General features: G+C 44.2%; 1 protein-coding gene across 3 annotated transcripts; it reads right to left on the reverse strand.

The window, feature by feature from the left end:
- Positions 1-1,398: 1,398 nt before the first annotated feature.
- Positions 1,399-23,320, reverse strand: LOC107393441 (SWI/SNF-related matrix-associated actin-dependent regulator of chromatin subfamily E member 1). Of its 3 annotated transcripts, XM_015971797.3 has the most exons (11): positions 23,180-23,320; positions 19,018-19,066; positions 18,820-18,863; positions 18,404-18,508; positions 10,339-10,419; positions 9,929-10,060; positions 9,523-9,694; positions 4,533-4,705; positions 4,333-4,434; positions 3,723-3,984; positions 1,399-2,384 (listed from the first exon to the last, which is right to left on the reverse strand). In XM_015971797.3, exons 2-11 carry the CDS (start codon positions 19,022-19,024, stop codon positions 2,179-2,181), a joined length of 1,284 nt encoding a protein of 427 aa, XP_015827283.1. In that variant the 5' UTR covers positions 19,025-19,066; positions 23,180-23,320; the 3' UTR covers positions 1,399-2,178. The 3 variants fall into 3 exon arrangements, with proteins under 3 accessions (XP_015827283.1, XP_015827273.1, XP_015827293.1); XM_015971787.3 differs by lacking the exon at positions 23,180-23,320 and having other exon boundaries at positions 19,018-19,116; XM_015971807.3 differs by lacking the exons at positions 9,929-10,060; positions 23,180-23,320 and having other exon boundaries at positions 19,018-19,116.
- Positions 23,321-23,587: the final 267 nt, after the last annotated feature.

Below are 23,587 nucleotides of genomic sequence, written 5' to 3' on the forward strand. Positions count from 1 at the left end.
ACTTCCTGGTAGACGGCTGCATTGACCCTGGACCTCAGGAAACAGAGTGGGCCAACACCGGCAGATGACATGGCACCCCACACCATCACTGACGGTGGAAACTTTACACTGGACCTCATGCAACGTGGATTCTGTGCTTCTCCGCTCTTCCTCCAGACTCTGGGTCCTTGATTTCCAAAGGAAATGCAGAACTTGCTTTCATCAGAAAACATAACTTTGGACCACTCAGCATCAGTCCAGTCCTTTTTGTCCTTGGCCCAGGCGAGACGCTTCTTGCGCTGTTTCTTGTTCAGGAGTGGCTTGACACACGGAATGCGACACCTGAATCCCATGTCTTTCATGAGTCTCCTCGTGGTGGTTCTTGAAGCGCTGACTCCAGCTGCAGTCCACTCTTTGTGGATCTCCCCCACATTTTTGAATGGGTTTGTCGTCACAATTCTCTGCAGGGTGCGGTTATCCCTAGAGCTTGTACACTTTTTTCTACCACATTTTTTCCGTCCCTTCGCCTGTCTGTTAATGTGCTTGGACACAGAGCTCTGCGAACAGCCAGCTTCTTTAGCAATCACCTTTTGTGTCTTGCCCTCCTTGTGCAAGGTGTCAATGATTGTCTTTTGGACAGCTGTTAAGTCAGAAGTCTTCCCCATGATTGTGGTGCCTTCAAAACAAGACTGAGGGACCTTTTAAAGGCCTTTGCAGGTGTTTTGAGTAAATCAGCTGATTAGAGTGGCAGCAGGTGTCTTCTATATTCAGCCTTTTCAGAATATTCTAATTTTTTGAGATACCAAATTTGGAGTTTTCATTAGTTGTCACTTATGAATATCAAATTTAAATGTAATGAACATTGGAAATACATTGGTCTGTGTGCATTGCATGAATATAATGTACAAGTTTCACGTTTTGAATGGAATTACTGAAATATTTTCAACCTTTTGATGATATTCTAATTTACTGGCCAGCACCTGTAAGCTATTGCTTCTGCCTGAACCTGTTCAGTCATGAAATACCAAATAGACACCATATACAAATGAATGTATATGTTAGTGAGAAATGGTATTTGTATCTATTTGTATGACATGTTATTGTACATTATCTTAAGATGACTGACTGAATAAATTGATCATTCATTCATGTGCTGGACTGGGGACCTGGCCTCGCAAGGCCAGGCGCCTTGACATTTAGAAACACCCGTAGACCCACTCCTAATGGCTTTAGACCAGATTTTTATGCTTATATGTTACAAAGCTGCCAATATTGTTCAACAACTTGGCATCATTTCATTTATTTTCAACATTTTGATGGATTTTTCCGGAGATGAACGGTAAAATCTACACATTGTCTCTTTAATCCGTTGACTCGTCTGCTGTAAATGTATTTATAACTTCATCAGAAGCAGAACAGTTTCTGGGTAAAAAAAGTTTATTTTTATAAATATGCAAAACAAAATTCATATCAAGACCGCATGTTCATGAGTGTTCTTCAAGCTGTTTTTACGACATGAAAATCCACAGACCTCGTTACACGTTGTACACATTAACGGTACGTTTAAAAGTTTCCTGCTAAAAACCGCAATAACACACACACACACACACACACACGTTCTAAAGCATACTGCTTTTGATTTGATTGGCAGCGAGCAAACTTGAGAACACTGGTGGAGCATTTTACAGCATTTATGATAAACACTTAAAGATGGGCTGTACCCAGAGCACCACGTACACAAGAACAATAAAAATGCTGATAATAAATAAAACAATAACCACTAATTAGTGACCACAAACTCCTGAGACAATACCGTCACTGAAATACTGACACAGAGTAAACGGGTATTCTCCCGCTGAGGAGATGCTCACAAAGCTTCACCATTCACGAGTTCAAAGCAAAAATAACAGCCACATGCAAAACGACAAATAATAATGCAACAATAAGACTACGATACGAGGATAAAGTTTAGTGTCACACTTGGGCCTCGTTGTGCTGAAGAAGGATCCGTGCGCCCTGACGACGTAGTGCTTCACTTTAGCAGCTGAACCGGGTCGCTGCTTGGCTTCGTCGGCTCTGAGTGCAGATTTTTGTCTCTGAGAGCTTCGGATTTTAAACCCTGGGCTTGTTTTACAGTAAACCCATCTGAGTGCTCCTCTTTGATAAGCAGAGGTGAGATTGTGCGATGACGCGTGGGTCTCAGTGGGCTGCCCTGGCCCTGCTGGGCCCCTCGGACGGATCGCTGGTTTGGGGATCTTCCGTCTGAGCCGAGGCGGTCTCCGAGCCCGTGTTGCTGTCGCTGGTTCCCTCTTCCATGGCTCCCTCCGGGACGCTCTCTTTGTCCTCCGACGCCCCCTCCTCGCTGCCAGGAGGAGCCTCCAGCTCCTCGGACGATTTCTGTTTTCCTGCGTTTCAAATCATAAAACAAACATCAGTTAGGCCTTGAACCGATGTCAGGAACTGGACAGGACGTCTCGTCTCCTACACTACTGGACGGTTCTACTCAAAGATGGATCTTTGAGCTGAACAGCTAATGTCTGATGTGTAAAGGGGGCAGATATTTCAAGTTTTTGCTTCTTTCTGCTCCTTTCCATTTATGATTATTTGAGAACACGAATTGTTTTAATGTAAATTTTGTTTTGATTGCATGAAATGAAATAAAAAATGGATTTGAATGAAAATCTCAAACAGTTCAACACAATCAAAGATGGCCACAGCTAATCAGTATTCAGTACGTCTGACAGGCGTTAAGCTAAAACTTCATGTGTGGGAAGCTGACGGCAGATAACAGACCGCAGGAGATCCTCCGGCACCCCGGAAACGTCTCCACGGATCCAGACGTGTGGCGGTGAGCTGCAGAACCTTTCGTTGTGGTGAAGATTAGCAGTTATTCTTTCATAATGTTGCTTATTTTATACACAATAAACCTGCTGCAACAGTGATGTGACGTTCACGAACCAATTGAATCTTTTGAACGGGTTTTCAAAGTGAACGATGAGAGCCGAGTTCCTGTGGAGAGCGTTCATCTCATCTTCGGGTAACAAATGGGCCATTCCCATCTGTACCAGGTCGGCCCGGGCCGGGTAGCCCCAGTCGGCCCCAGCCTGGCCCAGTTGTTTCCACACATCCTTGTCTTAAGCCCATGTGGGCTGATTCTACCCACCAATCAGAGGCTTGCTCTAATGGAAGGTGTGAGTTTGCTGTCAGCAGTGGGTGTGTTGGCCCTGGTCGGCCTGAAGCAGACCCCCTCGAGAAGAGGGCTGAGAATGAGCCTTGGTTGGCCCGGAAAAATACCAGGCCACCCAGATATGTAAACAACCTACGCTACCCGGCCCGGGCCGACCCGGTACAGATGGGAATGGCCCAAAACCTCCACGGAGCCCGCTCAAACCCCACCCGCCGCTGTGACGGACGGAGGAGGAACTCTAACCAACCCCGTGCGCCCTCGCGAACACCTCAGGAACACGTTGCTCTTAATACCCCCTCTCCCCCTCCCCCGACTAATGAACGGCTCCCATGAAAGAGCCGTAAACCCAATCACTAGCTGCAGCTCACTGGGCGAACATGCAAGAAGCCTGTTTCAGAACTAGTAATCCTCTGTCAAAGATCAAATTTCTGTTTTTTTTAGAGTAGCATTAATATAGATTGTGTACAAATATCCGCCTTCGACTCGTTAAGAGCCGATTCCGGTTTTCGACGACGTAAGTGTTGAGTGGGACACCGCCGAGCCCGTCGTAGCCCACCTGGTGTGTCGGCGCTGGCCGACTCTGCGTCCTCGCCCTCCTTGTTGCTGCTGTCCCTGGTGTGAGAGCTCTGCTGGGACTTGCCGTGCGTCACACAAACGTGCTTCTCCTCCTCTGCCAGAACACAGGAGGGCGCTTCTCTCGGGCCTCGGTCACCAGAGTCCTTCTCGCGCTCGGCCATCCGTTTGCGTGCAGCCTCCTCTGCTGCAGCTATCTCTGCAGAAATCTTCTCCATGTCCACCTCCACCTTCATGCAGCACAGCTGAAAAACAACAATACAGATAATTAGAGTTAGAGTGAGCTTGTACCCGGCGTGCTTGTTCTGCTGCTTTTCTTCAGTCACAGATTAGATGCTGGAGGAAGCTCTTTACAGATCAAATGGCGCCACCTGTCGTAAACACTGGACGCTGCACTCAGACCTGCTAAGGAGGCCAACAAATAACTGATGATGACAGCTACACGAAGACCAGAACATGTGGACGGCGTTAGCTGCAGCTGGTGGCTGTAAGACAAACGGAGAGTGGCGCAGAGCCCGAGCCGCGCGCTGCATGCAAACCGAAGCTCGCGTGCAAGTGAGCAATGACCCGATCTGATGGAAAGGACGCCGTACCCTTTTGAGCTCACTGTTGAATGACTCTGTGGCTTCAATGAATTTCCTTTTCTTGTCCTGGTGGCGGTCTTCAATCTGAAGCAACTCTGCCTCCAATTTTCTCTGTGACACAAGACACACAGGCGCCGCCGTTATTAGAATAACGAGGCAACAACAACGGGGCTGCTGGTGTATTACGCGACGCCGCTGTTTGATCTCACCTGATGCACCATCAAAGACTGGACTTGGCGCTTGAGGACCTGCATGCGAGCAGTGGTGACGACGGACCGCACATCTGGGACCACGCTCTCGCTCAGGATCTCGCTGATCAGACGGTGGTTGCGTTGGAAACGGGCGGCGGCCGAGTGCTTGATGGAGAAGCCGTCGTCAAAATCTGAGACGAGAAACAGATCTGAGTTGAAGAAGGTGTTGCAGGGAGAACGCGTGAGTCAGAGTCTTCAGGGGAGTCGGGACAACTCCTCCATGCAGACAATGCAGGACAGCTCAATGTTTACACAACTTAATTACACGACATTATCGGAAAACACAAACTCAGCAGAGAAAGGAGCCATTATTGTCAGGATGGATGGGACTGGAGGTTAATTACAGCCCACGTCATGACAACGGATGACACAAAACACCATCTGCAATTTTTATTCATCAGTGACTTTATGGTATAAAAGGTTAAAAGTAGAAGACAGATTTTAGTTTTTGTCGGCGATGACGTTTACGTTCTACTTTTTAAACCGATGACTGAAAATCTGTTTGTAGAAAACGCCTCATTGTGGATAATAAATCTGACATCTTACCGAGTTGAACCACTTTTCAGCAAAAGCAGCGTCGCCTCTTCCTCCTCCATCAAAAACAAACCTGTAACCTGCTGCTGTTTTTGCTGCATTTAAACAAAAACAACATTTAAGGGAATTTTAAAGAAGTTCTTTTCTGTGTAAAAGTTAGATAAAAGTACCTGTTGTACGTAACTTCTTGAGCAGCCTCAGCTCAGAGAAACAGTGTTTGCATCCTTCAAGACATATAAGCTAACAGGGACTGCAGCTGGTTTTAAACAAATCCAAACTTTAGTGGCTCTTCGTGCAATGTTATAGAACACCTTTAATTACAGTCGGTTTGATTTGATTGGGCTATTTAAAACCGCAATAGTGCTGCTCAGCATTAGCCAATAGCATTATTAGCCAATAGCGTTATTAGCCAATAGCGTTAGACATCCGCTTACGTCCAGCTGCCAGTCAGAGCGACTTTGTGGAAGTACCTAGACTGATGCAGAGGTAGGTAGGCACACAGATGGATGGATGGATGAAGGGATGGATGGATGGATGGGTGAAGGGATGGATGAAGGGATGGGTGGATGGATGGATGGGTGAAGGGATGGATGGATGGGTGAAGGGATGGAGGGATGGATTCATAGATGAATGAATAGAAGGACAGATGGAAGGATGAAGGGATGGATGGATGGATGGATGGCTGAAGGGATGGATGGATGGATTCATAGATGAATGAATAGACAGATGGAAGGATGAAGGGATGGATGGATGGATGAATGGATAGATGGATGGATTCATAGATGAATGAATAGAAGGACAGATAGGAGGATGAAGGGATGGATGGAAAGATTAATGGATGGAAGGATGAATGGATGGATGGATGGATGAAGGGATGGGTGGATGGATGGGTGAAGGGATGGATGAAGGGATGGGTGGATGGATGGATGGATGGGTGAAGGGATGGATGGATGGATGACTAGATGGACAGATGGAAGGATGAAGGGATGGATGGATGGATGGATTCATAGATGAATGAATAGAAGGACAGATAGGAGGATGAAGGGATGGATGGAAAGATTAATGGATGGAAGGATGAATGGACAGATGGATGGATGAAGGGATGGGTGGATGGATGGGTGAATGGATGGATGAAGGGATGGGTGGATGGATGGATGGCTGAAGGGATGGAAGGATGGATAGATGGATGGATTCATAGATGAATGAATAGAAGGACAGATAGGAGGATGAAGGGATGGATGGAAAGATTAATGGATGGAAGGATGAATGGACGGATGGATGGAAAGATTAATGGATGGAAGGATGAATGGACGGATGGATGGATGAAGGGATGGGTGGATGGATGGGTGAAGGGATGGATGAAGGGATGGGTGGATGGATGGATGGGTGAAGGGATGGATGGATGAATAGATGGACAGATGGAAGGATGAAGGGATGGATGGAAAGATTAATGGATGGAAGGATGAATGGACGGATGGATGGAAAGATTAATGGATGGAAGGATGAAGGGATGGATGGATGGATGAAGGGATGGGTGGATGGATGAAGGGATGGGTGGATGGATGAAGGGATGGGTGGATGGATGGATGGATGGGTGAAGGGATGGATGGATGGATGGCTGAAGGGATGGATGGATGGATGAATAGATAGATGGATGGATGGATGGGTGAAGGGATGGATGGATGGATGGGTGAAGGGATGGATGGATGGATGAAGGGATGGGTGGATGGATGAAGGGATGGGTGGATGGATGAAGGGATGGGTGGATGGATGGATGGATGGGTGAAGGGATGGATGGATGGATGGCTGAAGGGATGGATGGATGGATGAATAGATAGATGGATGGATGGATGGATGGGTGAAGGGATGGATGGATGGAAGGGTGAAGGGATGGATGGATGGCTGAAGGGATGGATGGATGGATGGCAGAAGGGATGGATGGATGGATTCATAGATGAATGAATAGATGGACAGATGGAAGGATGAATGGACAGATGGATGGATGGATAGATGAATGGATGGAAGGATAGACAGACAGCATAACATGAGAAAAATAATTGTATAACAAAGTGCTTTAGCTCTGTTGGCCGGCTAGAGGTGCGTCTTTAGGCAGACGGACTTTACATGCGGTACATCTTTCTGCCTCTAGATGGTGCCCTCTGAGAAAAAACTCTGGATTTCTGTTTAAAGTTTAAACATCTTCCTCAGCAAACTTCTGGTGCGTCCCGCAGTCGAATCTGTATAAACGCCTTCATATTTGTGCAGCGATGACCCCAGAAACTGGTGGAAGCGTTTATATGAGAAAAGAGAGATTGGAATATTTTCAAGATGGCAGAAAAACTGTAGGCTTAGCCTAGCTGTTAGCTCATCAGTCCTGCAAGATGTGAACTCTTGCTCTCCAAGCAGAGGCTGTTCAGGGACCTGTTTACGACGAGTAAGACAGTAAATATTTATGACTTTAACACGGAAACAACATCAGAAAAGCGCCACTAAACCGTTTCCCTGCACTATGACCTTTGTGAGGAATTCAGAAGACCTCTGATGGACCTTTTGGACCCAACATTAAGACACGAACACGTGGCTGCAGAAACTCTGAGTAATTCTTCTAAAACACGTGGGGGGAAACTCCAGCTGCGTGATCGTTCAGCAGGAATTTGACTACAGGTTAAACCAATTAAAAGCGGAGTCTGTTGAGTTTTAGATCCAGCTGTTTGAGAGCATCTCAGAGCATAAACGAGCAGATCGTTTCACTGTTGCTGTGGTCCTTAAAAAAACAATCTGCCTGCGTATTCTGAAGCTTTGCTGCGGTGAAACGGCCTCTCTGAGAGTCATGCTACACCGCCGCTGCTGCTGCGCAGAGCTTGTGCACGATTGAAACCTTTTTCAGAACAGCAAACATGAATGTCATCTGTCAGGCTGAAAGCTTCAAAAGGAGCTCAAATAGGAGCCCTGATGCCACAACAACAGGAAGAGAAAGGTAAAGCTCTGAAAGGGGAGGTTTCGGTCTCAGCCGGGAGACTTTTCCAACTCCGTCCTTCTGCTGATTTGACCAAAAATCGTTAAAAATTCAAAGTAAAGCCACGTTTCCATTCGGATGCCTGAGATTTTTAACCAATTCAATTACGGCCAAACTTATATGAAAGTAGGGCTGCACAATATATCGTAAATATATCGTTATCGCGATATCAGCATGCACAATATGCATATGGCAAAGAACAGATAAATATCGTAATGAATGGTCGGCTCAAATGTTTGCTACACATAACGCTTTCTGTAATTCAAACGAAAGTGTTACATTTGTTTTTTACAAATCAAATAGAGCCCTTTGCCCATTTGGCCAATAGGGTGGGTTCTCACAGGTTAGAGTCCCGCCCCCAAGGCGGACGGCCCTTAATTTTGATGGTTAGCAAACACTTGAGTTAGCTTAGTTCTGCTCTTTCTGCCTATTCTGCTTTTCCCGGGATCCACTCATTGCCTTTTCTTGTTTATTTTCTTTTTCCCTTTCCTTTTCACATCTTTTGCTTTTCTCGTTTTTATTACTTTTTATTTCTTTGTTTTTGGTTATTTTAGTTTCTGAGTTAAGTTTTTACTTATCGCAAGTAATATCGTCATCGCAATATTAATCACTGTTATCGAATATCGCAGGTTTTCCTAATATCGTGCAACCCTATATGAAAGTAAATCCAATAAAAGACTAATTCCAGCACACTGACGCGGCTTCATTATAGCAACACGAGAAGCTCGTGTGTCAGCAGATTTAGAGTAAATTTCATTAGGACGTTATTAATAAAACACACTCTCGGACGTCGCAGCCACCCGGAGAGCTAAATCTGGTTTAATTATTACCAACTGTTCAGATAGTAGCCTGCTGGGATGCCGGCGCTAACCGTTTTATGGTCTGGGGTGTTTCTAAATGGTAACTGTCTTATCTGCAGTTTTCCTGCACATCATTAACTTTGACTGTGACCCCGCCCGACCCCAGACAAGCATCATTTCCTGGAGGTGGGTGTAGCTCAAAAGTCTTCTTCTGGTGTCTAAACGTGCGTGTGTGTGTGTGTGTGTGTGTGTGTGTGTGTGTGTGTGTGTGTGTGTGTGTGTGAACATGCGTCAGTAACAGACAAAAGAATGTAAATTTTGTAATCATGTCTAAACCGACGCCAGGAATGTAAACACTCGTGCGAAACAAAGGCCAAATTTGTTTCAGTTTGCAGTTTAAAGTGGAAAATAACATGTTTTCTGAAGGTAGGATTAAATAAACAGAGGCTGGTGGAAGCTGTGTAGGTGGAGGGAAAACGATAGCACATTCACGGGCAGTGCGGCCTGGCAGCTCTGTGTGGTCGGGCTGCAGTAATTACACGTCTGTCGCTCGGGTCTAAGTTCTGCGAGACAAAGCGTTTCCTTCGAGCGGCCTTACCATCTGGATCCTCGGCCGGCTGGATGCTCATGTAAGGCTCGCCCTTGTCCAGTCTGGACTGCCTCTGGCGGCTCTCCTCCTCCAGAGCTGCCTCGGCCCGGCTTTTAGCGTTGACATAGGCCAGGTAGGCTGGCGAGTTGTGATAGGCCTTCATGCTCTCATTATACTCAATCTGCAGTGGAGAAGAGGACAGGAATGACGAGGAAACAGAAAAAGCAGCGAGGCTCAACCCTTGTTTCTATCTAGAGGAAGAGGAAAGAGGTTTACTCGGGCCTGATGGACAGGAAGGAAGGAAGGATGACTGAGTGGACCCACAACTGTTGGGGTCACAGCTACAGGTCACCCATCAGACAGAAAACAAAAACAGCAACATCCCATAAACACCCCCTTTTGTAAAACAACCAACCTTCTCTGCTTCGTAGTCATTCAAATAATCCTGTTTCTCCTCATCAGTGAGGTCCCTCCACATGCCACCGATTATCTTCCCAATTTCCCATAGCTTCAGATCAGGATTGGAGGCTTTTACTTGATCCCAAACCTGGTGATGAGAACCAGACATGGGTATGGGGGTTGGGTTGGGTTGGAGGGGCTATAAGTGGTTATCTCTTTGCAGAGAGGTCACAAACCAGAGGAGGCCGTGTGCTTTAAGCTCCATCTCCAAAGCTGCTAAACTCCCACTGTGGCGGCCCTAGCTAAGCTCTGGCTTCGCGCCTTGTCACAACATCAAATGTACATCTGAGTCTAAGCTCACAGCACGCCTTAAACAGCAGCACACACGGTGATGCGGAAAGCATCGATTTTACACGCTCCACGCACCTTTCGACTGTATCTCATGTATGGCATCAGCGGCTTGTCGGGTGGTTTGGGAGGCTTTGGGATGTTTATTCCAGAGGAATTCTGGTTAGGAAAGAAGAAATTCATTAGAGGATGATGGAAGCCGTTCAAAGAAGGCCTCAAGTCTGGTCTCGTAATTACTCATTTAAATAGCAAGTCACTCCAAATCAACTTTTTCTTTGCTGATAAACTAAATAAACGAGTGTCTGATCGTGCTGCAGATACGTGTAGTCAATAATTCGGCACTTTAGTGCATTTTAGTTAAAATTTAAATTTTCTGCCTAAAACTGTCAGCGATGCACCGTCGTCAGGCAAAAACTCAGCGCTGCATTTGAATTTAAATCTGCCGTCGCTATTGGCTAAGAGGTACCCTATGATGTTTGATGGTACATTACGATGTCACAATGTCGTGAGTGTGTGTATTTGTTAGCGGCTCCGCCCTCTCGGTCTGCTAAGCAACAGCATTTGTTGCATTTTTCAAACAGGAAGTGGGAGTGGAGTAATAGTCTGGTAGGGGGTGACTTGCTCTTTAAATAGTTGTAGCAGTTCTACGGTAGATACAAAACATTAAGGCGAAATTCTTTGCACTAAATCTCCCTCACATAAAGTGATTTCAACAGCTTCATTCTCTACATCGTCAATTCCTTCTAGAATGAGCCGCTTCGGGGCTCTGTCACTTAAATGGTAAATGGCCTGTATTTGATATAGCACCTTCTAGAGTCCTGGAACCCCCCCAAGGTGCTTGCGAAATTAACACTCGCCACTCGCCAAATGCGAGCCATTTGGCGAGTAGATTTTTGAGCTCTATCTGCCACATAGCGAGTAAATGTTTGCACCAAATTAGTTATGTTTATCAGTCATCTTCCATGGATTTCTGTGATACTCCTCCCGCCTGCATGCAATGTACACAAACATACGTGAAACGTGAGCGCCGCATCCAACGTCACTTCCGCCTATCCCATTCAATCAGTTTATCAAGTTAGCAGTTAGCTTCGTGTTAAAACTAGCGGTGAAATGTGGCGGTTTTTAACTGGAGTCAGCCAGCCTTCCAAAAGAAAACTCGTCGAACTGGAAGAAAAACCACCAGGACCAGTGGCAACCAGAAGATTTTGTGAAAAGTGGCCAACTGGAGATGGCGGAGTCGTGACACACTGGCTACATTATGAACCAGAATCTGCGCAAATGAGCTGCACCGTTTGCCGCCAGCACGCTCGAGAGAAGAACTAAAACAACTCGTTTGACATAGGAAATAAGACGATGAAGCTTGAGACTATTCGAGAACATGAAAACAGCAAGTGCCATATTGCCTGCACATCCATGTCCCAGGCTCAATCTGAGGGTTTGGCTTGCCAATAATTTCCTTAAGCTAAATGATTCTAAGTCTGAGGCACTCCTGATGACCCCTAACAAAACAACACAAGTATCTTCTGATTTGGCCACTCTCCCTTTTGACCTCAAGCAGTGTGTTACCAACCTTGGGGTGAAAATTGATACACAGTTTTCCACGGGCCCTCAGATTAACGCAGTGGTCAGATCGTGTTTTTATCAGCTGCGCAGACTAGTCCGTTTAAAACTGATCCTGAAAGGAGCACACCTGGAATCCGTAATCCATGCTTTTATCATCTCTCGACTGGATTATGCAAATTCCATTTTAATTGGTTTACCTGCCTCCGCTCTTAACAGGCTTCAAGTCGTACAGAACGCGGCAGCCATGTTTTTAACAAACACTCCTAGGAGAGAACATATCACACCTGTACTGGCGCGGCTCCACTGGCTACCCGTAAACTTTAGGGTCAAGTTTAAAATCCTGACTTTTGTTTTTAAGGCCCTGAACGGTCTGGCACCGGATTACCTGTCGAATCTTGTCACTAGGTATGTGCCAAACCGGGCGTTGAGGTCTGCTGATTGCCTGCTGCTTCGTGTTCCATTAATGAAATACAAAACGCGGGGGCAGCGTGCTTTTGTCTATGCTGCTCCGACACTATGGAACGCACTTCCTCTTTCGGTGAGGCTGGCACCATCCCTCCTCCGGTTCAAATCGCTGCTGAAGGCTCACTTTTACGACCAGGCATTTTTAAATCCCTGACTTTTATTATTTTATTATGTGTCTTTTTATTGACTGTAATTATCTGCCTTGTTGTGCATTTTATTGTCGACTGTGTATTGTTTTATTTTGTATTTTTACTTTTTATTCTGTACAGCACTTTGGTCGGCTGCCATGCCGTTTTTAAATGTGCTTTATAAATAAAGATGGTATGGTATGGTGACACCCACGGTCTCGGCGCTAATGGCTATGTCAGAGAAAACAAGGAGTCTGACTAGATTTCAATTAAAGAGTTCATAAAAACATCTCTAAAAAATAAATAAATAGTAAAATGACAAAAGAGTTGTTTTTCTTATTAATTGATGTTTTAATTATTTTGTCACTCCTCTCTGTTTGGAATCAACATAACATAGAATAACATGCTTTAGGTAGATCTAAATCATTTAGAATTTTGGCCGGTAAAAAAATATGCTTGGCCGGTAGATTTTCATCATCTACCAGCCAACTTGGCCGTGAGTCAAAAATTTTATTTCGGACCCTGGCTACGACGTAGCCACAGCTGCCCTGGAGCGCACTGACAGAGGCGAGGCTGCCGAGCACAGGCGCCACCGGTCCCTCGGACCACCACCAGCAGGCAAGGCGGGCTAAGTGTCTTGCTCAAGGACACAATGACAGAGACAGACTGATAGGAGCTCGAACCTGCAACCTTCCGATTACGGGGCGAGCACTTAATGGGCTCGACACACAGGAGGCGACATCGCCTCTCCTCCATACATTTTCAATGAGACATGCGCGACAAAGCGATAATCGCGGGTCTCCCTCCTACCAAGGGAAACGCGGAAAACGTGCGTACGAAATTTTGCGCTCGTGCACGTGTCGTGCACAGGCGACCCAGCGACGCGATCCCAGAAACTTGAAACATTTTCAACTTTTCATCGCTGTCGCTCGGACGAGGACCAATCAACAGAGGTTTCATTCACTGACCAATGAGCGGACAGGATGCTCCGTACATCTCCGAGCAAACATGGAGGAGAAGTTGATTATTATTATGTTTTATAGTAAAATCAGAAGTAAGATTTCACATAACTCTAGCAGCGCCTTGTGAAACATCATATCTACCGCTTTATTAACTCTGAACCGCTTAAATAACCTTAATTCCCTCCAACCTGACACAGCCAAACAAAACAACGGAAGTTTCGATTTCGCCATGGAACAGAACGCGTAGACGGCTTTGCCACTGCTGCGGATCGCCTCCCGTGTGTCAGGTAATAAAAGCGACGGCGACAAATTTCGCTGATCGCGGTCATTTGTCGCCTCCCGTGTGTCGAGCCCCTTAACTCCTGGGCCACCGTCGCCCAGACAAGCTGGAGCTAGCCACGACCACCCATCCCATGATTGGCTCCCATAAGGAGGGGAACCCACCATGTCTACTGGTTGGGGTTGGAGTAGGGCTGGGCGATATGACGATTTTAGACCGTTTTACGATCTACACATCTGACAGTCTGTCATTTGAGACCTTTTTATCACGATTCACAGCTCTGCTGTTGAAATTCTGCCTCTGAATGAAAAGGGAACTTAACTCCGGCGAATGACACTCCTTTGTCTGACCCTTAACCAATCAGAGTGAGTCATAGTAATATATTAGTGCCCCGCTTGTTTTCACCTGTGTGTGAACAAACTTGTCTTCGGCCACGGCTGAGAGCGACAACGAGGTTTTCGTTCCGAAGAGGAACGCCTCGTCCGTCACCAGATGACAAAGAGCAGCGAAACGTCATTTACAAGGAGAGCGTCAAGGCAAGTGATGGCAACACCACAAACTTGTTGAATCACTTGAAAAGAAAGCATCCCAAACAATACAACGAGAGCCAGCTGGCAGCTAAAGCTAAAAAGCCTGCGGCTGCAGCGGCTAGCGCTTTTTCCAGGCAGCAAACGCTAACAGAAACACTCACAAAACTCACTCCTTACGGCAGAGACAGCAGACGATGGAATAGCGTGACAGATGCAGTGACGTACCACTTGGTTAAAGATTTGTGTCCCGTGCGAACAGTAGGAGCGGGATTTAAGAAGATGATTAAAACATTGGATCCGCGCTACGAGTTTTCCAGCCGCAAGTATTTTTCGAACACCGCCATTCCACGCATGTACGCTGAATGCAAAGTGAGAGTTGCAGAAAATATTCAGAATGCGCAGTTATTTGCTACCACAAGCGATCTCTGATCCAGCCGCACATCAGAGCCGTATTTGAGCTTAACTATCCACTACATGAGCAACTGGGAGCTACATAGTATTTAGAACAAGTTAATGTTTGCACAATACGTTTGCAATTGACATGTTTGCACTTTAAATATGTTTATGATTTTAATTTATGTTAAGTTACTTGAAAAACGAGAAAAACTGATTTTTGTAATTGTTTCTCTCAGGGCTTTTATCGTCTCTGGTGTGAGTTTAAAATATAAGTGTGTTAGCACTGTGTTGATTATCCCCAATATGAATAAATGTTTATTTATTCAATGTTTTTCTTCTTTAATACGCAATTGAAGTTATGCTATTCATGGATAAAAAATTGTGATAAAATCGAAATCGTGATAAAATATTGGAAAAATCGTGATATTCTATTTTTGCCTATCGCCCAGCCCTAGGTTGGAGGGACCAGTGGTGCCAGCGTTCAGCAGCTTCACTTCTGTCAGTGCACCCGGGGCTGCTGTGGCTACGGTGTAGCTCACCACCACCAGTGTGTGAATCACTGGTTGTGCTGTAAAGTGCCTTGGGGGGGGGGTTTCTAGGACTCAAGGATGCGCTATATAAAAACAGGCCGTTTTTAAACTCTTGCTGTTGACAGAAAACTGGGGGTTGTGGAGGGTTAACTTCAAAATGTAGTCATTAAACGTCTGATGCTGCATTCACTGACCTCTGCTGCCCCCCCCCCCCCCCCCCAATCCCCCAAGCCAGTCCTATTCGTCAAATGTCACATTTGTCACTGGATACATCGCGAGCTTCAAAACATCAGACTCACACGTAGCCCAACTTTGTCCTCTGGAACGTTGGAACATGGAGAACAAAGCCAGCTGGGAAGTCCAGTTGATCGAGCCAACAGCGCTTGACGGACAAATCTATTCTAGAATATATTCGTCAATTCTCACAGTGTTTCTCAGCTTGGCTAGTCTCAAACAGCGTGACTCAAGTTGGACCTGGAGCAGAAATCAGAACCATCTGCTCGCAGCTGGAATAAAGATGAGAAATGTAAACGCCGACAGCGAAAGTGTTCTGCTTTGTTTTTGTTTTCCATGAACCAAGCTGCAATTTCGCGCTTACAAACAACCAAAGTTGTGATGTTTCTAGTGGCATTTTCCAATGCGTGTCACACTGACTTCATTTAGAAACCATGTCAACTGGTAGTGAGAAAAAAAGGTCTTTTTAATGTGTGGTTAAAGTGTCCTGGAGAGACATTTGCAGTGGAGTAAACTGAAGTCTGTGTTTTTACCGAGACATTGGCCAAACAACAAGCTGAGCAATGTGAGGCTTCTTTTAAGTGATTGCAGCTCAAATAAAGGATCAATCCATCTACGATCGGTACAGTTTTAGATTTAGTTCAGCTCTTAATGTTCCTGTTCTCACATCAAATACGTTTTTATTAAGCTGTAATGTCTCAAAACTCGAGCAGGAATCTTTTCACAGACGTTTCTGTTCTGCTTCAAATTCTAGAGAACAGAACAAACTCGATGATGAAACCCGATCCCCAGACCCATCGTCCTCAGTTCTTATCACTTCATTAAAGTCATTTAATTAATGACAGTTTGAGGCCAAGCACAAGCCAGTAACCCCACAGAGAGCAATAAAATACTGCAGCCGTTGAACAACAACATAAAAAATGAAGACACTAAGAAAAAATCTCACTTAAGCTGGGATTTTCCCACTGTGAAACATAATGCCATTATCAGAGTCGGCCAACCACAGCTTGCGTGCGGCGACTAAATTACTGCGCAGCAGCCGGGGCCATGTCGAGCAGCGAGCCTGCAATGCCATGGCAACGCTGAAGGCATGGATTACTCAACGCGGCTGTTAGAAATGCTGATTTTGAAAGGCAGCTGGTATCTGAGGACACAGAAAGACTCTCGACGTCTCTGTTTTGCGACGCAGGCGGCGGAGTGAGTTTGGAACGTCTCAGTTTCAATCGCAGCAATCGAATGAGGTCAGCTTGTTCAGGGTTTTTCCTGCGTTCAAATTAGCGTGGCGGCCGCCTCCAGCTATGTTTGTGCCGCCCCAGCCTGATGTCACTCTGCCCCCAGCTTTATGGATGTTATTTTAACTGCAGTTGCAGCGTTGCACCACTATAGGGGCGCTGTATCAGCAGCAGTGCACCGAAAAGTGCTAAAACAGCTGCAGACAAAGATCAAAAATTGTTTTTCTCGCTAGTTGGTACAGATCTACGGTTGGTGCTATTGACGTCCTGATTTTCCCCCAGGCTCTTCCATATCAGAGCAGGGCTGTAACTGTGTGCGTGTGTCTATTTTTAAACGTCGCACTGGTGCAACATCTTTGAATTACTATTTTTCCCAGAACTTTATTGTAAGAAAAATGCTTTTTACTGGCTCACAGTGTGGTCATCTGGATGCAGTGGAGGAAAATAAAGGAACCAGCAAAGGCAGCAAAGTCTGGGATCAAAAGTGCACCTATTGGCTAATGCTAAAGCTAACGGGTAGCAGTCTCACGATCAAGTGGCGCACAGAAAAACACATGATCATAAAACTAAGAATGACTAAACTCTACAAGCAGAGGAAAAATCCCCACCATCCTGTTTATTCTGCATCCTGCAGCGCTACGGATCAGAAGTCACATTACTGCTACAATTCTACGGCAAGCCGTTGTAGTATAATTCACAGACGCTTCTATCTTTGAACATAAATTGAACTGGATTATTGCCAACCCGTACATAATAGACATGCCACCATTACATTGTTAGCAGCAGAAATTAAATGTTATTAACATTTCTATTAGGGATGCAACGATACCACATTTTCCAAAACGATACCAATACTTGGATCTGAGTACTCGCCGATACCGATTACCGATACCTATACTTCTACCACACAAAAAAATTCAATGATTTGAATACAGATTTTATTTTCTTCTCTGCTTTCAACAGGAAAAGACTGTGAGGTAGATAAAAACTAAAAAGTAAAATATATGAATAGAAATCATCACAAAACTAAAATATTAGGTGAACAGAAATGACAAGTTACAGTGAAGCCATTTTCAAGCAGCTGCATTGGTATCGGTTCCTGATATCAGTTAAATTTTACCAATACCGATACCAGTATCGGTATCGGTGCATCCCTAATTTCTAATACAAATGCTTGTTAATGAAAAGTATTATATTTTACTGGATATTTTTATGTGTTATTTTGACTAAGATGAGTGTTATTAATACAAACCTTAAATGTTACCGAAATGTAGGTCATATATTTAAAAATATTTTAACTATAAATATCAGATGGGAAAAAGGAACTAAACACCAATCTAATGCATATTATTGAGCCTTTCAGAATAAGAGTCTGTTATTTCAGCCTGATAATTTTGTTGTTTTATTTCATATTTTTTAGCAGCAAACCAGTTTTGTTTCACTTGAAACGTTGTCAAATGGAATATTCTATTAATCAACAGAAGCTTACATTAGAACACTTAACGAAAACATATGTTGCCTTTAAAAAAGTGAGGCAGCTGAATGCACAGAGTACGCATGTGCTGGCGCACGGTCAGGATGGTACCACCAGTGCTTCAGTTCGAACCAGAACCCTGTTGTTGTTGTTCGGACCATCCTGCAGCATCCGCCGTCTGAGTTAAAAGCTAATGTTGGCGCTCATTCAGCCTGAACAAGCATAAGGTGCAATTTTTTCAACGCTTTCCTGCACATGTCTATTATCTGAACACACAGAGACCAGAATAAATGCCTTCATCTGATTAATTCATTGAGTTGTGTTGTTATCACCAAACTAATATTCATACCGTTGCCCGACTGTTGCTGCTTTGGGTCCCCCCGAGCCTGTAGTTGTTGTAGGCCAGGTGGCTGTACGGGTTGTACCCCACAAACCCGGGGGTGTTGGGCATTTGCTGATTGAAAGGAACAAGACAGAAACATGAGTGAGGAATGACGTAACACAAAGAGCCGGAGAAGTTTAACCCCAACTCCCCCCTGGGGGAAAAAAAACGGTGAAAGGAAAAAGTACACTTATTTTCACACTGGAAATGTTGGAAAACAAACACAAACAAAAGCCTGTTACCATTATTCTGTGAGACTAATGGAGATTTAAAAACAATGATTTCCTTTAAAATACCTTCTCAAACGAGACTGAATTTACCCCGCAAACAGCAACACCATTTTAACTTGAAGCAGAGTACATTTTTTTTGTACTAATACTTACAGTTGTTGGGGCAGGTGGAGGCGGAGGAGCATAGGATGGTCTCTCTGTTACAAATAACACCAAAATCAATTAATTCTGCCGTGAATGTCATAAACACCCTAAAACTATCCCAGTGGTTCCTGGTATGAACGGTTTGATCACGCAGGTGACTGGGTGTAAACTACAGAACACCTAACTAAAGTTCTCCCGGTTCCTTACTTGACATTTTGCCGTGCGAGTTGGGGTCACTCTCTTCCAGTCATTGGATCTGAGACACACAGAGTAAAACAGCTATTCGTGCTGCACTGATCAGTTCTGTTCCAAATGAGAAAGTCAGAAACAAAAGAGAAATCATTTAAAAAAAAAAAGTTATCAAAAACAAAAATGTAGCTGCACAGTTGGTAGCAAAGCTGCCTTGCAGCAAGAGGGTTGCAGGTTTGAATCCCAGCTGTGGTTTTCTGCTTGGAGTTAGCGTGTTCGATATGTACATATATTGTTGAGTAACTAAGTTGTATTACACGTTGAGTCACTAGCTAACTAAAGGTTTGATCATCTTGTATTACATCTTACATAACACTATCTCAAAAATGTAACTGAGTTACACTACTTTGAGTTACTTTTGGTATGCCTAACCAGAATGTCGTCTCTTGGCTCAAGTGGTGCAGAACTTGGTGGCCAGATTTTTGACTGACACCAAAAGCCGTGAACACGTTACACCCGTTCTGGCAGCAAGTCAAAGGCTCCCCATTATGTTCAAGCTACTCACCGTTGTCTATAGCAGCCTACAGGAAAAAAGCTTCATCCTACCTGAGTGACCTCCTGGCTCGTTAGCTCATGAGCTACGCTACGCTAACAACATATTGAGCTGCTGGTGTTCCCAAGGATTAGGTGTGGCTCTAAAAATGAAGGTCGTGCATTTTCATTCCTGGCCCCCAAGCTCTGGAAGGAGCTCCTTTTCCTTATCAACTAAACTAAAGACTCACTACTACACCATTGCTTTTGCAGGAACTTGGCCTTAAAGAGCAAGTCACCCCCAAATCAACTTTTTTTTCCTGATAAACTACATAAATGCGTGTCTAATCGTGCTGCAGACACATGTAGTCAATAGTTTTGCACTATAGTGTGTTTTAGTTAAAATTTTAATTTTCTGCCTAAAACTGTCAGTGTTGTGCCGTTGTCAGGTAAAAACTCTGCACTGCATTTGAATTTAAATCTGCCATCGCTATTGGCTAAGAGGTACCCTAATATGATGTCACAATGTCGTTGTGAGTCTGTGTGTGTGTATTTGTTAGTGGCTCTACCCTCTCGGTCTGCTAGGCAACAGCATTTTTTGCATTTTTCTAACAGGAAGTGGGAGTGGAGTAATACTCTAGTAGGTGGTAGGGCTGCTCAATTAATCGAATTTTAATCACGATTACGATCTGAGTTTTGGACGATTATAAAAAACAAAACAAGCCGATTATTTGCTCCTCCCGCTTGCGCTGCCCTGAGTTACAAATGAAGCGCTCCTCCACAGTGTTGCCAACTTAGCGACTTTGACGCTATTTCTAGCAGCTTTTCAGACCCCCTTCTTGACTTTTTAATCCTAAAAGTACCTGGCGAACATCTCAGAAACATCTCTGGTAACCCTTAGCTACTTTCTGGATAACTGTCGTCGACATTTCCTGCAAGTTAGCTAAACACTCCGCCTGTGCTCCGGACCGTTCTTCACAACATTAGGAAAGGGAATGATGCAGTGATGTGTCGGTCACTAAAGAAACAGCTCACGGAGCCGGCTCCCTGTTGGAGTAACCAGAGTGAGTGACACACACACCGTACCTGCGGACTCCTGAGCCACTAAAAACAGCTAAATGTGCGCGTGCAGCGTGCTAAACACACGTGCAGCTTGCCCGATTGCTGTGAGACCGGGTTGGGGGTGGGGGTGCAGCTGTGGTTGGGACAATTATTACATTAACTGATGGACTTGTAAATAAATAGTTTATAAATAAGGTAGAAATAAGTTCCTCACGCTGATAATTAATAACTAATCTCTCTGAGGACACGGTGCTAGTGCACGCTCCTACAGCACCTTGACATGACTCAGTAAATGTTACGCAACATTTTGTGAACATCAATTTATTTGCATTTATTTGTTATAAATGCCACTGTATAATTCTTGCTGTCAGTATTTGCAAGAAATTGGTATTTGGGTCTGTACTGGTTAGACTTAAATGAGTTAAACCAAGGTCTATAGCCCTTGGGTCATAGACTATGAGCTATAAGTATATTGGTCTTTTTATACTGGGAATCAGGAGTTATTTTAGTGATCATCTTGTTTCTTATTTTTGTCCTGATTGTGCCCTGAGCAATTTTATGACTGAATAAAAACAAATAAAATCAACATAAATTGAAAAATCGTCCTAAATAATCGTGATCTCAATTTCAGTCACCATAATCGTGATTATTATTTTTGCCATAATCGAGCAGCCCTAGTAGGTGGTGACTTGCTCTTTAATGGGCATTTCTCTGTTTCTTTTTTTCTTCTTCAAGGCATTCAGTACTTGTAATATATGTTTGTTTTTTTGTTACTTGTTTTGCCTAGTAGTTGTTCAGCACCTAGGGAGCCGTTTGGTCACTGAAGGCACTATACAAATAACGTATGATGATGATGTCTTACTCAAGTGTGTGACAGCGTTGTAAAACACTATAACTGATAAATTTGTGTTTTACATAAGAGTGAAATAAATACTGTATTGTTCCTCATTGTTGTATTAAACGTCACCAGTACCTTTGTGTCTGATTGGTGAAAATAAAAAATTTTCACTGAAGTGCTAGCATAGCCAATATTTACCGGTTTTTACACATTAGCATTGGCTGATATTGGTCTTTCGTAAAGGCGATTTAAAGTCAGGCAGAACCTCAGGCAGCCCGGTGCTGTGCAGATTTTTTTTTCTTTGTATTTTTGCATTCACTTATAATAACAGCTGCATGATAAATAAACAAACACTGAGCAGTGAACAAAGTTAGGATTTAACTGTTAAATTCAGAGTTCAAAAACTGATTCAGGTTCAGAAATTTTGTGCATCAACCAATGTTATTAGTGACATTTTAGCATGAAAGTAAGGTAGAAAATATCTAGATATCGGTCATAGAACCCGGCCCATAAAAATCAGCAGTACAACTGGTTGACCATGTCGTGCATATTGGCATCAGTATCTGCAAAACAAAAAACAATATTGGGTCGACCTCTCTGAGGAGCTTTATCAAATTTTGTCTAAACTTTCTCAGTCAAATCTACAAATAAAGCAGCTTTATGAGGAACTATTGTTTTGTTTAGCACCCTTGGCCAGCGGAGCAAGGTAAATGTAAGAATATAAACTAATTTCTGTTAGGACACTGAATTTGTGTTGACCTTTATTTATGCTTTGTATATCTTTAAACAGTTTTCACGGTGCAACTCATGGAGTGAAGTCCACGGCACTGGACCAGAGAAACAAAAAAAGTTTATGCACCCGTCGAGGCTCTCCGTTCTGTTCTTCATGGTGCCAGGGGCAGCTACATTATCTTTTAATTTGTGTTTGAAATTGTAACTACTAATATATTGCCATGGTTTTCTAAAGTAATGTGCTAGTACTGTTACTGAAAAAAATAATTTCTGTAACTCCCTACTGTAATGTGTCACTCCCAACAATTTATATATATTATTAATTTATATTTTGCGTAGTTGTTTTGATCTGCTGATTTTTTAATTAGCCCACGAGGTGAAAAAGTGTGGGCACCCCTGCTTAAGAAAGACTGTACTGTCCCTTTAAGAGTTATTGATTAAAAGACTGACGATTGCTTTGAAGCTCATTCAACCCCCAGCCGAGAGCCCCCAACGCTTGACGGTTAGCTACGCCCCTGCGCTACTAGAGCCCTCAAAGACAGCAGACATTTGCATTCGGCTCAAATGTTTCGCATTTTAAGCTCATTTTGTTAGATAATATCTCTTTAATTGTTTATTATACGAGACAATTGAATATTGACTTATTTGTTCATGAAATAACCCCGCTGTGAGTTAGCTAACAGCTAGGGCTAACTAGCCGATGTCCCCAAATTAAACGATTGTTAAGGTTAGCCTGACCGAAGCCAATGCTACCCGTGCAACTAGTGTGAGCTAGTTTTCCCCACTGTGAATGATTCATTTATATTGTTATAATCGCGTGTATTCCATAAAAGATCTTTAGCGAGGCTTTGCAGCTTAGCTAACGTTAGCTCGATAGCTTAGCCGCCTCCTTGAAGAGAAAACGGCACCTCCGACATGCTAATAGCGTACAGTCAGACCGAAACGACACGCTCAGCAGCACAATAACTCATCGATTCTGTCTGAGACAACTCGGGAGAATAATGAGGGGAAACTCACGTGAGAGCCTTCAGTCTTCACATCAGCGCTGTGGCTTCCACAGGGGGAGGCTAGCTACCTTTCTGAGAGGAAAAAGCAGCCTCCACAATAAACTCATGAAACGGGGTGTCCTCGAATGATTCCTGCAGAATCCTCCAGAAACGCACCCCACCCTCTCCAGATTACAGCTGTGCGTCCAAGCTCATGGTAATCAGCCTTCGCTGTCAGTGCTACAGCTTTGATTCACACCACAAACACCCTTCAGGATCAAAACCATCATCTTAGTCTCATTTTAAAGCTCCAGACAGGTCCATTCATTCAAGCATCCTACTTAACGCATCATTTCGTGTCAAAATATGTCGACAGAACCTCTTCTAGTTCTTTTTCTCCTTGTGCACGTAAGACTCCATCTCTTGACACAATAAGCGA

Source organism: Nothobranchius furzeri, chromosome 6, assembly GCF_043380555.1.
Source record: "Nothobranchius furzeri strain GRZ-AD chromosome 6, NfurGRZ-RIMD1, whole genome shotgun sequence".
Lineage (NCBI taxonomy): Eukaryota > Metazoa > Chordata > Actinopteri > Cyprinodontiformes > Nothobranchiidae > Nothobranchius > Nothobranchius furzeri.

Coding starts and splice junctions, on each gene's coding strand:
- LOC107393441 (XM_015971797.3), bottom strand. Junction 4,435..4,532: donor AGTCTTTGATGGTGCATCAG/GTGAGATCAAAC, acceptor CTTGTGTCACAG/AGAAAATTGGAGGCAGAGTT. Junction 3,985..4,332: donor TCAACAGTGAGCTCAAAAGG/GTACGGCGTCCT, acceptor GTTGTTTTTCAG/CTGTGCTGCATGAAGGTGGA.